Genomic DNA, 14841 nt, shown 5'->3' on the forward strand with positions numbered 1-14841 from the left:
GGTCCCAGCGGCCAGTGCCGGGGGACCGCCGGGACGACCCCATCGCCCCTCCTCCCGATGAACTGAAAACCCGAGTGCGAACCGGAAAACCCAGGCGGCTTCCAGACAAATGTCCCCACCACTCCCAGCACCCCCGGCCTCCCAGACGCGCCCCCCACCCCCGACCTCCGCGCAGACGGATCTGCCCCTAGACAGGCGGACTCAGCGAGCTGGCTGCGCGGGCCGAGCAGCGGGCGACAGGGCCTTGGCCAGACGCCTGTCCATTTCCGTCCCTGTGGTTGAGGGACTGAGGTCAACAGCCCACCCCGCCCTGTCCCCATTCCATGGTTCCCAACCTCCCCAGGCACCCCCGTCACAGAGAGGCCACACGGCGTAGGTTCGGCTGGGTCATTTTTAAGGACACAAGGAGTGGGGAAGGGCAGAAGACAGGTGGTCCTTGGGGGCCGGGTCAGCTTGGAGGTTACAACGTGGGGGAGCGCGAGTGAACAGGAGTGGGGAGCAGCTTCGGCCCCGGAACCCAGAGGAGGGCGGCAGCCTCGCCCCCGCCCCCCAGGTGCCCTGCCACTTCCTCCGGGACCCACCCGGGGGCAGCCTGCCACCCACTTCCGTTCTGCGTGCAAGGAGGGCCTGTGGGAGGGTTTCTCTGTGTCCGTCTCTTAAGCAAAGTGAGAGCCCCCAGTTCCTGGTGGGGTCTCCCAGCTTCTCAGCGTGAAGGTGAGTTCAAAAAGTGGGGCTCGTTTCCAAGATCCTTCCGCCAATCGCAAATCGCACCGTTGCGCTAACCTGCTGAGAGAGGAAAGGTTGATTAAAACCCGAAAGCCGCTTGGTGGCGATTCCTAGGAAATCGGGAGGTCAGAGGTGTCTCGTCCGAAGGGAATCGAAGGTCTAGAAGCAATTTGCTTGCCAGAGGTAGCATTTGGACCCCGTTATGTGTACATTCAAATAACAATGTAACCCAATTTTCCAAGCCAGCAGCTAATCCTGAGAGAAATTACTACAAAGAGCAGAATCTGACAGTTACCGCCGGAGGCTGCCAACTGCTTGGGGGATGTCCCTTTGCGGGGTGAAGTTTCCTTCCCCCAGGCAGGGCCAGAGAACCAGCCTGGGGAGGAGGCACTGATTGGCAGTCACACCCTGCTTAGGAGTGAGGTCTTGGGTGGGGGCGCGCTCTCCAGAGGCAGCCCCAGCCCCAGACTACCCTCCCCAGGGTGTTAGCCGGCTGCAGAGGGGACGGCAAGCTCTCTGGCGCGCTGGCTTTAAACCAACTGCACGTGTCTGGCCCTGCCCTCCATACTTCCCAGGAAGAGCTAGCAAACTCTTGATACGAGCACAGCTGGGGCCCACTGCCCTGCGCTGAAGGTCGGGCAGGAGACAAGGGCACCTGGGCCAAAGGGTGCCAACCTGGTGCATTTGGTAGAACCAGTGGCAGGAGTGCAGAGATGTAGGTTGCCCATCTCTTCAATGACTTTCTAAGTGATCCTGGGCAAATTACAGTCTCACTTTGAGCTTATCACTACTATCTAGGCTTTAATATGAGGGGCAACTAGAAATATTGTTTCTAAGCTCCCATTTCAGAGTACTGTGGGACCACCTAGTGCCAGGGCGAACCCGAGCAGGCCCAATAATCAGAGAAGATGTTCAATGGCTGGACAGCACTTGGGCAGGTGTCTTTTGGACCCACTGCCAGCGCGGTTGGGGGCCACTACCTTCTGCTCCAGACGGGTACTGGCACTGCGGGACCGGCTCCCTCCGCCGTGGGCACTGCGCACAGTTCGGGGGCGGCCTCTGCAGCGCAAAAGTGGGCTTTCCAAAGGCCTTGGCTACGGGAGAAGACTCGTCACAAGCGGAGTCTCTGGGGACCGTGCTTCGCCCGCCCAAGCCTGGAGGCTGTCCGGGAATCACTCGGCACTCCGGACTTTGTGGCTTGGGCGGGGTCGGAGGCGCACCTTCAACAGTGCTGGCTGCCGCAGTGTGCGCCAGAGACCAGATGCGCGGTTTCTGGCTGCGTGGGTAGTGCACGGTCAACATGGGCCCCCCTAGCTCTGCCCGGGGAAAGTCAGCCTCTCCGGATCCGGGGGGCTCACTGAACAAGAAGTGGGGCGCCGCCAGACCACAGTCCCTGCGCTCCAGCCGGCCCACTCGACCTGCAGCACAGTGCGCAGGCAGCGTCTGCACGTCCTTATGGAACTCAGCCAGCCTGTCCGTAGCTATGACTGCTGCCTCCTCTTCTTCGGCCTCCTCCTCTTCCTCTTCCTCCTCCTCTTCCTCTAGATCTTCCAGGTCACTCAGCCGGAGTCCCTGAGCTTCCTGGCTAGCAGCAACTCCTGCAGGAAACCAGGAGCGAGTGAGAAAAGCCCCAGGCCCCAAGGGAAATCCACGGGAGTGCCCATCACGGAGGGGAAGCTTTTAGCAAGATGCGCCCGAAGTCACAGCATTCTCGCAGTCATTCACCAGGCCACCACACCATCCCCTACCCTTGCCCCTGGGGGAGGGTTCCCACCCCCGCACCCCGCCTTGACCCCACCCCTTAGAAGTCTCCTCCTCTCCCTGAGCCTCCAGACCAAGGACACCCACAGTGGGCGCTGCTGTCCTAAGACCCGGATCTCAGTTTGTCAACCTTATGAAAGCAAGGGGATTGCTTGTTTACGATAATAACAATAAAATAAAAATACATAAATAAATTTGAAACAGAGAAAGAAAAAGAAGCAAGGGGAAAATTTCTGCCCAATTTCCACCCCCACAGGTGGCTGGTGTGCACGGTTTAAACCGGCAAATGTTTGCAGAGTGCGCACGATGGGACAGACATCATTTAGGCATTCATTTCGGGAAAGACACCTTCTAGAAGGAGCGGAAATTCTGGAAGGGGTCACAGTGATCAGTGTGGCACAGGAAGTAAAAGGGGCTGACAATAGAGAACTGGAAATCTGCATTGGTGTAGGTGACCTGAGAAGGCTTTTGGTGGGGGGGGGGGGCACTTGAAAATCCAGAAGCAGCTGCTTCTGCGGGGAATTCAGGGCGGAGGGCAGAGAGCAGGCGCAGGCTCCGAGGCCTGCAACGGGCAACCAAGGGGTGACTTCCGTCACGGCCGCTCCACCGGAAGCTGGGTGGTGGGCGGTTTTGGTACCTTTGGTGTCTCCGTTTAGGCAGCCCCGTGACTCCTCTGCTCCACTCCCTGCCTTCCTCTCCTCTCCGCCTTTGTTCTTGGGCGCCCAGGTCATCTTGTTCTCCTTCTTGAGGCGCCGGCGCGCGTTGGCGAACCAGGTGGACACCTGGGTGAGGGTCATCTTGGTGATGATGGCCAGCATGATCTTCTCGCCCTTGGTGGGGTAGGGGTTCTTGCGGTGCTCGTTGAGCCAGGCCTTGAGCGTGCTCGTGGTTTCCCGGGTGGCGTTCTTCCGGCGCCCGGCGCCACTCAACTCCATGGCACCATACCTGCAAGGGGGAACCTGGCTCACAGTTCTGGGGCCGGCAAGCTGGTTGTGCAGCCCGGAAGTGAGGCTCTGCCCCTCTCCCTCCCCACTCAGCTCTCTTGCCACGCTCTGCCCAGATCGGCCCTACCTGGTCACGGAAGAGGGAAGGACTTCCTACCCCAGTCCCCAGTGGGCCCCACGCCTTACCGGTCATACTGGTATTGCCCCAGAGTCGGCTCGTAGGGACAATAGGCTCCTGGTTGTGACAGGCCAGGTGTGAAGTTCCCTGCACTCTCCTTAAATTCATACTGTGCGTTCTGGTGGGGGAGGAAGAAAGAATTCGGGACTAGGTACAGTTGGGGAGGAGAAGAGGCGGGGCAGTTGCTCAGGGTGCAAACTCAGAGTCACTTCTGGTTTAAATCCCAACACAACTAGTTGCGGTTGGATGTGTGAACTTAGGAACAGTTAAGCGCGCCGTGCCTCAGTTTCCCCTTGGTAAAATGGGGATAACAGTCGTCCCTAGAGGTTATTGAAGAAGAGCACTAGGCAGAATTCCTGGTGCAGAATAAGCAGTAGATAAATATTAGCTGTTGTTACTACCATCAGCACTGGTGCGTCCCTCCCTCTCCCACCGTCCCCTCAGGCTTCTTGTGAAGCTGTTGCTGTGTGGCTCTGACTTTGGGGAAGGAATTGACCTCTGTGCCTTAGCTTCCTCATCTGTAAATTGATTAAAGGGATGACTTGCCTCCCTCACAGGATTAATAGAAGTGCAAATGTTTTCCAAACAGTCTGGACTTCTGCAAACTGCAAAATGGTGTAAATATTTATTGCTCCCTTTTATACGCAAGCCTAAACGCTTCCTGTACGCGCCGTGGTGCGTCCTGCCTCGATGCTCACTGGCTCCCCCCACCCCCCAGCTGCCGTTCCGCGCCCCCAGGCCCGGCGGGTTCGGGCGCACAGACCCAGGCCCCACCCCGTGTACTCACCAGCGTCCCGTACAGCGCGGGCGGCTCCGGGCTGTAGGGCAGGTACCCCGGATAGCTCTGGGCAGCCGCAGCGGCCGCGTAAGGGGCTCCGTAGATGCCCAAGGCCGCGCCCAGCTCGGGCCGCGCGCTGCCCAGCAGCCGGCTATCGTAGGGTGCTAAGCAGAGAGCCGCCGCCGCTGGGGTGGAGCCTGAGGCCACGTCTGAGACGGAGCAAGGGGAGGATTCGCAGCAAGTGGCGCTGGAACTTGCAGACACCAGGAACTACGGGGGCGACAGAGGGGGCACCGGAGGTCAGAGACCGGCGCCTCGGGCTGGCGGGAGCCAGCGGCGGAACTGCGGGATCTCTCCCTTCACCCTCATCTAAATGCCTCCGTGCGCGGAGCATCCTGCGGAGCACTGGAACGGGAGTTACCCGAAGACGCAGTTTATCCACACTGCCCTAATAGATACTTCTAAGCCTTTGCTAAGGTTTCAGAGTCCCGGGGCGTCGGAGCATGGGGGCCATTCTGAAAGCCGAATTGCAGAAGACAGACTAGGCCGGGTCCCTGGCGTCCCCCCGCCCCTTCCCTTCCATCACGGGCTCCTACAGAGGCAGAGCTAGAAGTTGGCCGTGGAGACCTTCATCACGTCTCACACCCACCCCCATTTTATAGAAAGGGCATGAAGACCAGAGAAAAGTGTAGACTCGTCCGAGACCCCAAAGCAGGGCAGAGGTCAGGCTGGGGACTGGACCCAGGAAAATACATCCTGCACTCTGGGGAGACACTGGAGAACAGAGGTGGGTGTCCCCAGAATTTTCCCAGGAAACCCCTCTCCCAGCACAAGACCCACAGTGGTCTGGAAAATGGAAGGAACCAGAAGCAAGGAGCTTGGACGGACCAAGGAAGGGGGAAGACGATGGGCACAGAGGCCAACCAGCAACAGCACCGGCAACCTGCGAGGTGGGCAAGGCTCTGGCCTGGAAGTCTTCTTCCCCCAGAGACCCTCCTGGCCACCTCGGATCCCGGTACAGTAAGGAGGCCTGTCTGGGAGATCTCCGAGATCCCACCCACCTCGCTGAGTGGGAGGTCAGAGTGTCCAAGTTTCCCATCACTGGAGTGGACCTTTCTCAGCCAGGGACTGGGGATGTCAGAGAGGACTGTGGCACATTACGCTGGTCCCTGGTCCCTCTAGTTTCCCAGGAGACTCGTGCCAGAGAAGAGCCAAAGGCGCTCAGGGGCAGGTGCATTCCCTGGGCACCCCCTCCACCCAGTGCGTCCATCTCCCATGAAGGTGCCTCTTACCTGGGAAGCGCTGCCATACGGGTGTCCAAAGTGCGGGAAGGACATGGTGGCTGTCCTTGGCCTGCCTCCGTCTTCTTTTGCTTGTTCCCACCTCAGCCCCACGGTTCTGCGTCTCCAGCCGTGTGCAGCCTCCGCTCCTTACACGGCTGCGGGTGCCCAGCGCCGGTTCCTCCGCCCGCTTAGCGCTACCGGAGGCAGAGCCAAGGGCAGCCCGACTGCCAAGTCCTGCGCTCTAGAAGGCGCTCCACCGGCCCGAGTGGTCCGGAGGACAGAAGGGCCCATGGATGGGAAGGGAGAGGAAGCAGGTTCCCAAAGGCGCGCGGTGGCGAGGCAAGGTGAGGCGTGGCGTGGGGCTGTGCTGCTCTCGAGGTGTCCCAGTCCAAGGTGGCCAGAGGCTGAATGTGACGTCACGGTAATCCCGGGCCCCCAGGCCCTGCGGCCCCGGGCCACCAAATGCGCCAAGGGCAGCCAGCCCGTGCGCGCGCACACACTCTCACCCACACTCACACTTGTTCCGGGAGATTTGTGCGGCTGGTGAGGAATGTCAAAGACCCTGACCCTCTCTGCTTGGCTCTGGATCCTACTCCTTTTCGCTTTACACTCGCGCGCGCGCGCGCACACAGACAATCTCTCCAAATTACCCGGGAGAAGTAGGAGAAACGCCTCCCTCTGCGTCGCGCAGGCCCGGGGCGCAGCGCGCTCACCTCCTCCCTGCGGCCCGGAGGAGAAAAGAAGCAACCGAGGCGGCGAAGGAGGGGAGAATACAAAAGAAGGCACACGAGGAAAAAGAGGAGAAAAGTGGGGGAGAAACGCAAGAGGGAGAAGGAGGAGGGGAAAGGAGAGAAATGAAAAGTCTAAGCGAACAGAGGCACGCTGGGGAGGGGAAGGCACTGGGGTGGGAGAAGGCTGGGCGGAGGAGCGCGCACCGGCAGGTGGAGGAGAGCAGAGCTCGGGGGAAAACTCTCCAGCCCGTCGCCCCCGCCCCTCCGCCGCAGGAAAGTTTGTACGCGGCACAGGCCCTGTGCTCCTTGGGGCAGCGCTGGGCGGCGTCGGCGAATCCCACTGGCCCGCTCGTCTTTGTCCTCGGGGATCTGGATCCCCTCTCCAGTCTCCCCAAGTCTAGCTGGATTCAGGCCCTTCAAGCCCTGGCCTTTGCTAGGGCCTTACCCCGGGGCTTCGCTGAAGCCCTATGGCCTTCGACTAGGCAAAAGAGCTCCCCCTCGAGGCCAAGGTTCAGGTCCCTTCGGAGTCTAACTGGAAACGCGCCAAGTCTGACCCTTGGCATCTGAAAACTGCGCTAAGACCCTCGGGCATCTCCTGGCCAGGTGAGGCTCCGCTGCTTCCTGCGCACCGCCCGCAGTGGCCGGGGGAAGCGGGGAGCCGCAGGAAGGCGCCGGGGCCGAGCTGCAGCCGCGGCGCTCCGCTGGGGGTGGCGCTGGCGAGCCGCGGTTCAGCGGCCCATTCTCTGCGTTCCGCCCGGGCGCCTGGCTGGGCCTAGCGGCCTGCCCACCCTGCTTCATCCCAGGAGTCCTCAAGGGGACACTGATGGGCGCAGGAGCTCGTTGGGGCAGGGGAAGTGGCTACGTCCTCAATGCCTGACCCCCCGGAGAAGCGGCTGCAGTTTGCCAGCACCGTAGACGCCGCACACCCGAAGGGACTGGAGGAGCCACCCGAGGGCCTCCCTTACTCATTGCCTGAGTACGAAAAGGAACGGCCGGTCTGGAGATCTTGGGCGGATGCTGCCGGAAAGCCGGAGGAACTGCGGCTTTCGGATTTGCAGGCCGGCAACCTCAGAAAGCCTAGCCTTTCGCTCACGATGTCACCGCGCTTTACGGTTTACAAAACGCTCTCGCTCTCCCAGGCCCTCACCTCACCTCTCCGGAGGAATGCGGCGGTGGGAGGTGCGGGCGAGGGTGGCGGGGTGCGAGGGTTGGTCCAGGGACTCAGTTTTAGTTCCTGAATTGAAACGCGAGAACATGTGGCCCGCAGGTTAGGGACGCCCTGGGTCTCTGCCCTGGGTCTCTGCCCTGGGTCCTGGCGAGATGAGGAGGGAGCCCACTTACCAGGCAGGGTCTGGGACCCGGTTGGCCTCTGGCACCTTGCGGAAGGGATTGGTGGGCCAGGAAGCCAGCGACCTCTTTAGAACAACATCTCCAGCTTTTTTTTTTTTTTCCTTTTTCTCATTTTAGATTCTGCAGGAGTCTTTTTAGATTCCGCGCGAGGTTCTACAACAAGCCGCAAACCGCAGGCTCTGCCTAAAATGAGCAGGACAAGGTCCACCCTACACACCAACAAACCCGGGGAGGGTCTTTATTCTGGAGAAACCTTCCATTCAAACCGGGGAACTCCTAGTTAGAAAAAGAATTACGGTTATCGCCTGATTGATTTAGTGATAAAAACTCTCCATAATAGCTAGAACCCTTGATTTTTCAAAAGGCACTTTGGAGCCATCCACTCATTTGCAGCCTGGATACATCTAAGCTACTTTTTTAAAAGTGAGAATTGGAGCGAATTCACTAAATTAGTCCCTTGGGGAAGATTACGGCTAATTAATTAATTGCAAACATTTCCAGAGGGAGGGTATGTCAATTGTAAAGTAATAAAATTAGGTAGTTGAAATCCTTACTCAGCAACTTCGATTGCCCATTGGTTCCTAAGCAGATTTTTTTTTATGACAGAAAAATGGGGATGTGGTAGAGAAAAAGCATTAGGTCTGTCCCTTGACGAGCCGGTTGCAAAGGAGAAACTACCACATGGAGCATATTGATTTTTAGCTGATTTATAAGACCTCTGTGGTATCAGTGTGTGCAAACGGCCTCCAGGCCTCCCTTTCCTCTCTGCTCTCTAGGATTCGAGAAAAGCAACATGGTTTTTCAAAAAAAAAAAAAAAAAAAAAAAAAGAGCACAGGAGGAAGAACAAGGGTGAAGAGAACAGGTTTCGTGGTCAGGCCCCTTTTTCCATTGTCTCCCCAGTTGCTTTTGGTGCCAGAACATCTTCCCCAGAGGGAGCCTCCTATTTCCGGGCCTGGGAGACCTGGCCTGAGTGTTTCTGTCCCAGGGAGAGGGCGTGCCCACCCACAGCGACCCTAGCCTGGGCTGCTGACACGTGGCCGTCACCACCATGAGAGTTCAGTAGGGTTCCCTAAAACTGGTTCTCAGGAAGCGTGCCTATATTTCCCTTCATTTTGGGATTCCATTTGGGATCCATAACTAAACAAAGCCAGTGGTTAAACCGATGCCAACCTCCATCTGGCACAAACCTCAGGTGGAAAGAAGCCTGTTTCTTGGGATGCCTGAATCAGGGACCTAGCGGTGGCATTTGCTCTCGACCTCCTGACTGTCAACAGGCACCTGCTTCAGCATGGCAGTCCCCTGAGCTCCACCAGGCTGGCTTGGGATGGCTTTGTTCAGCGGCGATTCATTTGGTTGTGGGGAAAATGCCCAACTGCATTTGTGGAGACAGAGAATTTTGTTGAAGCAAGGAAAGTAACCCATCAAATACAGACCCTCCCAGTTATATTTAAGGGAGTCAATTGGGTGAATGTATTTTAAACAATGGTACGGATTCTTCTGTTGTATCATGCAACACGTCCTGGTATTTCCTCTAGCTGCTCATTAAAACAAATAGGAAACAAAGTAAGCAATCAAAGGCCTATTTGGAGCAGGGAGGGTCTTAATAATCTACCTTTTTTTTCTCACGTTGTTTTGCTTTAAATGCATCGGAGGTCTCAGCAGGCAGAGTAAAGGATGTGTCTTTGACAGTAAACTTGAGTACAAGTGTCTCTCTTTCTTATACACACACAGAGGAAAACAAATCATAACGTGTTATTTTGGGTTAAATGCCCATCCTTTCCTAATGATTCGAAAAGACAGCAGATTTTTACCAGGCTAAGATGGAATATATGACTAATATGGGCACAATAAGATAGAGGAAAATGTACCAGATTATATTGTTCAAGTACAGACTTTTGAGGGACTATTTTTGAACTGAGAGGAATGAAATTCCCTCCAATCTATGCATGAATGAACAAGTCCATCTGGACAGACACATGTATAATTTATACTGACCAGTCACCGCAGGTCTCCCCGAGTGAAGCCGAAATGAACACTAATTGTGTTGACGGAAGGAGTATGTGTGGCATCTGATTGTGAAACGTGCTGTGCTCCCGCCTTGCCTGGCTACGCATTGTCACCCGCGACTCTGGCATCAGGAGGGGAAAATGAAAAGGGACTGATTCCCAGGTGAGGGTGTTGACATTGCCTGGCAGGAAGGTGCCAAACAGAAAGAAGGAAGTGTTGAATGAATGAAAACCAAAAATGAGGCAGAGGCCCTGCTGTGTCCGCAAGCCAAGCATAACCCCCCCCCCCCCCAGAGTTGAAGAGGATAGCTTATTCATGACGCTGTTCCTTTGCCTTCACTGCATACTTGGAGCTTTCCCCAATATGTCTCTGCTTTTTCTTATTTAAGGCTCATGGTGAGGAGGTTGGAGAGGTGAGAAGCAAAGCCAAGATCTCATAACCCAGTAGATGACAGGAGGGACCCAAATCCAGACCTCCCGACATTGGGTCTCTCCACAGATCATATTTCAAACACAGGGAGAGTCTGGCCCTGCCTGCCCAGAGATGGGGCTGACTTCGGTTGGATGAGAGAATTTGCATGTAGCTCTGGATGATGTGGGGTAATTTAGCAGCGAAAATATCTAAAGAGGAGCCACTGGGGGCACCTCAGTTCAGGGTCACTGCTATGTGCATTTATACCAACCTGTGTTACGAAAGAGCTTATATAATAATTTGGGAGTTTTAGAAATTTGGTGTGGATCATTCATCGATCAAAATGGAAAACATCAAGCAGACCCAGCTGTGACTAAGTAATAAAACAAAAAAAGGCAACAAAAAAAAAGCCTCAAAAACATCCAGCCAGGGTTATGTCTATGTATGCACATTGGTTTAAAAAAACTATGAGTTGAATTTTGTTAGTGGCCGTTTCTAGAAAGAGGAAACGTTACTGATCTTCTTTTTTGTTAGCCTGTAGACTGGAGAGTTTAGGGCATTGGGTACTTCCTTTCAAAGTGGTTGTTTTGTATTGAAATTCTTGATTGTTTTATCCTGTGGACGACGACGGCTTTCTCACGATAGGCTCAAAGCGACTCATGTGTTTTCAAAGAATGAAAATGGAAAGTGAACAACACATGTTAGGCTTGGAAAGCAGGGAGCAGTTTTTGGAGCTCGAGTCCTCAGGGGAAGAACTGCACGGAAAACAGAAAGACCTTAAAGACCTGAGGTAAGGGGCTGTGGTCTTCCTCCCCTTTGTGACAGGGCATGGTCATGAGGGTACAGTTGGGGACAGAATCAAGGCCTGGACAGATGGGGTTGGGGCTCTGACTGCCCCTGCGTTTTACCACCTGGCCTTGCTCACGGTCACTTTATATGGACTGACTTATAAGGACTTTTGAGTTTATAAGGGTGTCTTGTCATCCTTTCCCCTGGCACAGCGGCACAGTCACAGACTTTGAGGTTTCGGTTCAAATAGGAGCAGCTTCAAGCCGACCACCTTTTTGTTTTATTTAAGGGCATTTCTCCCACATTTCTCCCACGTTTAAAGCTGTTGAACTGACCCAGGGCCCTGTCTCTGGAGCCACAGGGCTCCCTGCTTCAGGGAAGCTGGGACCACTGGTGATGTCACGTGCTGGCCTTGGTAATTTATGACAGTTCTTCACAAATCAATAAAAAAATATGCGAAGTAGATCATTTTTAAAGGAAAAAGAAAAGGGAAACATGGGAGACGTGCCCATTAAGGGCACAGCCGTTCTAATACTGGCGTGTCCGCTTGGGTCTGCAATTAAAAACATTCTGATAATAAATCTCCCCGCAGGCCCTTGTAATGCTTTTAACTTTCCCGAAGGTTCAAATTGGTATCCCAAAAATGTGCCAGGACTCTCACGAGGTATTTTATAGACTCATAAATAAATACGGCAATTAATCTCTGCTGTATTTCTTTCGTCTTTAATGACAATTTATTACGGCATTCACCCGCTCGGTGCACAAAAACTCTAATGCACTTAAAATCGGATTTCAAACCAAACATTTTATGGGAAAATATAGTATTGATCATCCATTTAAAGATATCACGAAGATGATTCATAACCTGCTATAAAAAAGGGTCTCAGGAGGGCCCTACAAACGAACGAGGTGGTGAGATAGTCTATTCATGAAGCCAGAGCAAGCGGACCCGTTCCTCTTGTTTTCTTCATTTATCTCGGACTTCGCCAGCTCTGATGACTTTTGCATGTTGCTGTTTGGTAAGAAAAATCCCCTTCACAACATTTTTCACAGTGACAGGAGGTTGTGGAATTTCTGTTGCGATTTTTCTGCTGCAATTCTGTCTGCCAGAGAGTTTCAGGGTCCATAGAGAGGTTTCTGCTACTTTGTCATCAAAACTATGGCAGGGTCCACATCACGGTGATTTGCTATTGGCCTAAAGGGCAGGTGCTAAGTCACCCTGTGTCCCTGGTGGTCTATGGTCCTAGGGTACCATGGATGCTTGAATGGCTTTCATGTGCACACCGTACCTAACGTGCCAATGAGGATGTCGGAGAACCTGAAGGTGCTGGCCTCTCTTTTCAGGTAACATCCAGCCCATCTGGGAAGAACAGCATGTATCAGTCACACAACAGACATTTATGGAGTGCCTACTACATGTCAGGCGTGGTTCTCAGAGGTGCGGGTACATTGCTGAACTAAACAGGTTTCTGCTTTCATGCAGGCTCCATTCTCACGAGTCAACTAGTTCCACATCACTCTGGAATCACTTATCCAGCGCCACAGTGGTTTGGGGAAAGTGACCTAATGTTTCTGGAATGATCACAGGACTCTAGACCTGAGGGTAAGCACTTGTTACGTTACCCCGGATTCATTCCTTTAGTAAGTATTTATTGAGCGCTTGTTATTAAAGATCACCGAGTTAGGGGCTGGGGATTTGGGTAGTCAGCAAGACAATTAAAATCCCTGGTCCCGTGGCATTTAGAGTATAGCTATAATATCTACCTGAAATTGGAGAGCATTTGTTCTGTTTCATAGAAGCTGGGGCCTAAGAGAGCGTACCTTGCCCGGCGTATTAGAACCAGTATTGAAATTCTGGGGTTGAGCTCAGGCTGCCGCTGGCTTCCAAGACCTGAGAAAAGAACTTATTTCAGATGAAACACTTAATTGCCAAGATGATGCCATTTCGAGAAGTGACCACCTCCCTTAATACACAGTTGATGTGGTCTTCTTGTTCCTGTTCTATCAAGTGGGTGGCTCCCTCCCCCGCACCCACCCCCATGCAACGTGGAATACCTGCATAGAAACGAAAAAGTCGGGGCAGCCTGACAGACGTTTTGTGTCTTCGACACTAACACTTTGGATACATAGCTGATGTTTTGTTTCTTTTCTTTTTTTTTTGTACATTTGACTTCAACTGATGACCAGTACCATATGTAACGTCTAAATGACTAAGGCAACACGTCTCTTGTACGTCTTGGTTGATGGGTGTGAGGGAGGGAGCAAGCCCAGGGTGGGATTTAGGGCCTTGGGGCTTTGGCTGCTTCAAACCCACCCTCACTACCTACTCTGTGTCTCGCAAGCTCATGACACGCTCTCTTCCATTCTCCTCGTCTCTCTGGGGGTAAAACAGGGAAGGGTTTCCTACGCCCTTTTCACAGATGAGCAACTGAGGTTCAGGGGAACAAAGCCACCGCTTTAGGCCACATAACTGAAGGGCGTTTGTGACAACCTGGGAACTACTGAGTCTTTGAATGTCACGGTCCTCTTATGGGCTTCCGCACCTCGTGCAAGAAAGCACAGTCAGATGTGGGAGTTCCACGCAGGCGGGGGGAGGTGGCCTGCAGCTCTGCCCATCACATACTCTTCCGGTTTTGCAATTGGATGTCCCTGGACATTTCACAGCCACCCATGCCTCTGCTTCCTAATTGTCCAGGTTCGCTCTGACCACGAGTTCCAAAGACGAAGACAGTCTGTAGTGTTCACAGCAGCCCCACGGACACGGGGCCCAGGAGGAGACACTGAATCCACAGCGATCAAGCCCCCCCCCCCATGCAACCTGGGCTCAGCTCTCCTCATCTGCTTTTCTCCTCTGCCCCGAAGCTGGCATCTTCCCCAGGCGGTGCCTGGGGTTGCTCTGGGGGCGTGCATCTCTGAGTCCGAAAAGACGGAGGCATCAGGTTCAGTGTTTATCTTGCGGCCGGGAGAAAATGAACTCGACCGAGACAGCATGAAATACACGTGTGGGATTAGACTGTCAGGGCAGACCAGGGACCATAAACTATCTCACGTGTCACTTTCCAGCTCCAGGGCAGGGACAGAGCAGAGGGGAAACCTGCAACTCTAATTATCAAATATAAATTTATACGCATATAAAAGGGAAGCCTGAGAGTTTTAACCACTAAGTTTGGATATTAACCACTAAAATTCCCCCTCACATTCTAAGCACCACAGGGCTATGGAAAAGTGGTGTGGGGATTAAGGGCATCTTTCTGCTTTGGGACTAATTTATTGCTTTAGATTAGGCAGCGAGGAGAGAAGGGGAAAAGTGATACGGGGTTGCTTCTCTGCAAAAGTTAAACCGGAATAACGGGAAGGGTCCTGCCCTTGGCTGTAAGTGCTCAATGATGAAGAATAAGGTGGCCAAGAGCTGAAGGGTGCAAAGTGCTGATCGCCCGGGAGGCTTCGGACAAGTCTCTTCCCCTTTGGAAGCGTCGGTTTGCCCATCTTCCAAAAGGAGAACTTGAGGCCAGTGGCTGGCCAGCGTGCCTGGGGCTTCCATCTTTATGAGAGTCATGTCTCGCTTCCTTTCCCAGGACTCTAAACTCCTCTTCTACCTGGGAAGTTCCTTCCATCATGGATGGCGCGTTCCCATCGTTCGAACATCTTTAAAAAGCATGCACACTCACCCTCACCCTCTGAGATTCAGAGCAAGCCTGCAGTAGGGTCTGGACATTTGTATTCATGAAAAATAGAAAATAAAAGCAGAGCGCGCACTCAGTAAAAGGCCCGACTCCCCATGGGAGATGGGATTGATTGTCGAGCTGATGTCCCCTCCCTGCTTCCTCCTGGCTGAGCATCCTGCTGCTGTCCCAGGTGCCACACGCTGCCTTGGCTCCTTGC

The 14841-nt window shown here is 54.1% G+C and overlaps 1 protein-coding gene and 1 long non-coding RNA gene across 3 annotated transcripts; one reads left to right on the forward strand and one right to left on the reverse strand.

Annotated features, from left to right (window-relative positions):
• Positions 1-373: 373 nt before the first annotated feature.
• IRX6 (iroquois homeobox 6) lies at positions 374-7074 on the reverse strand. 2 transcript variants are annotated; one of them, XM_037141541.2, is made up of 6 exons: positions 5680-7074; positions 4397-4657; positions 3618-3727; positions 3125-3432; positions 1707-2324; positions 374-783 (listed from the first exon to the last, which is right to left on the reverse strand). In XM_037141541.2, exons 1-6 carry the CDS (start codon positions 5722-5724, stop codon positions 779-781), a joined length of 1347 nt encoding a protein of 448 aa, XP_036997436.2. In that variant the 5' UTR covers positions 5725-7074; the 3' UTR covers positions 374-778. The 2 variants fall into 2 exon arrangements, with proteins under 2 accessions (XP_036997436.2, XP_036997435.2); XM_037141540.2 differs by having other exon boundaries at positions 374-786.
• Positions 7075-10794: 3720 nt separating this feature from the next.
• LOC119046487 (uncharacterized) lies at positions 10795-14012 on the forward strand. The gene is made up of 3 exons (XR_005081990.2): positions 10795-10960; positions 12443-12562; positions 13655-14012. It is a non-coding gene; the product is annotated as an uncharacterized LOC119046487 (long non-coding RNA).
• Positions 14013-14841: the final 829 nt, after the last annotated feature.

This window comes from Artibeus jamaicensis, unplaced genomic scaffold (assembly GCF_021234435.1).
Source record: "Artibeus jamaicensis isolate MK-2021 breed Jamaican fruit bat unplaced genomic scaffold, CSHL_Jam_final contig_3152, whole genome shotgun sequence".
Classification (NCBI taxonomy): Eukaryota; Metazoa; Chordata; class Mammalia; order Chiroptera; family Phyllostomidae; genus Artibeus; species Artibeus jamaicensis.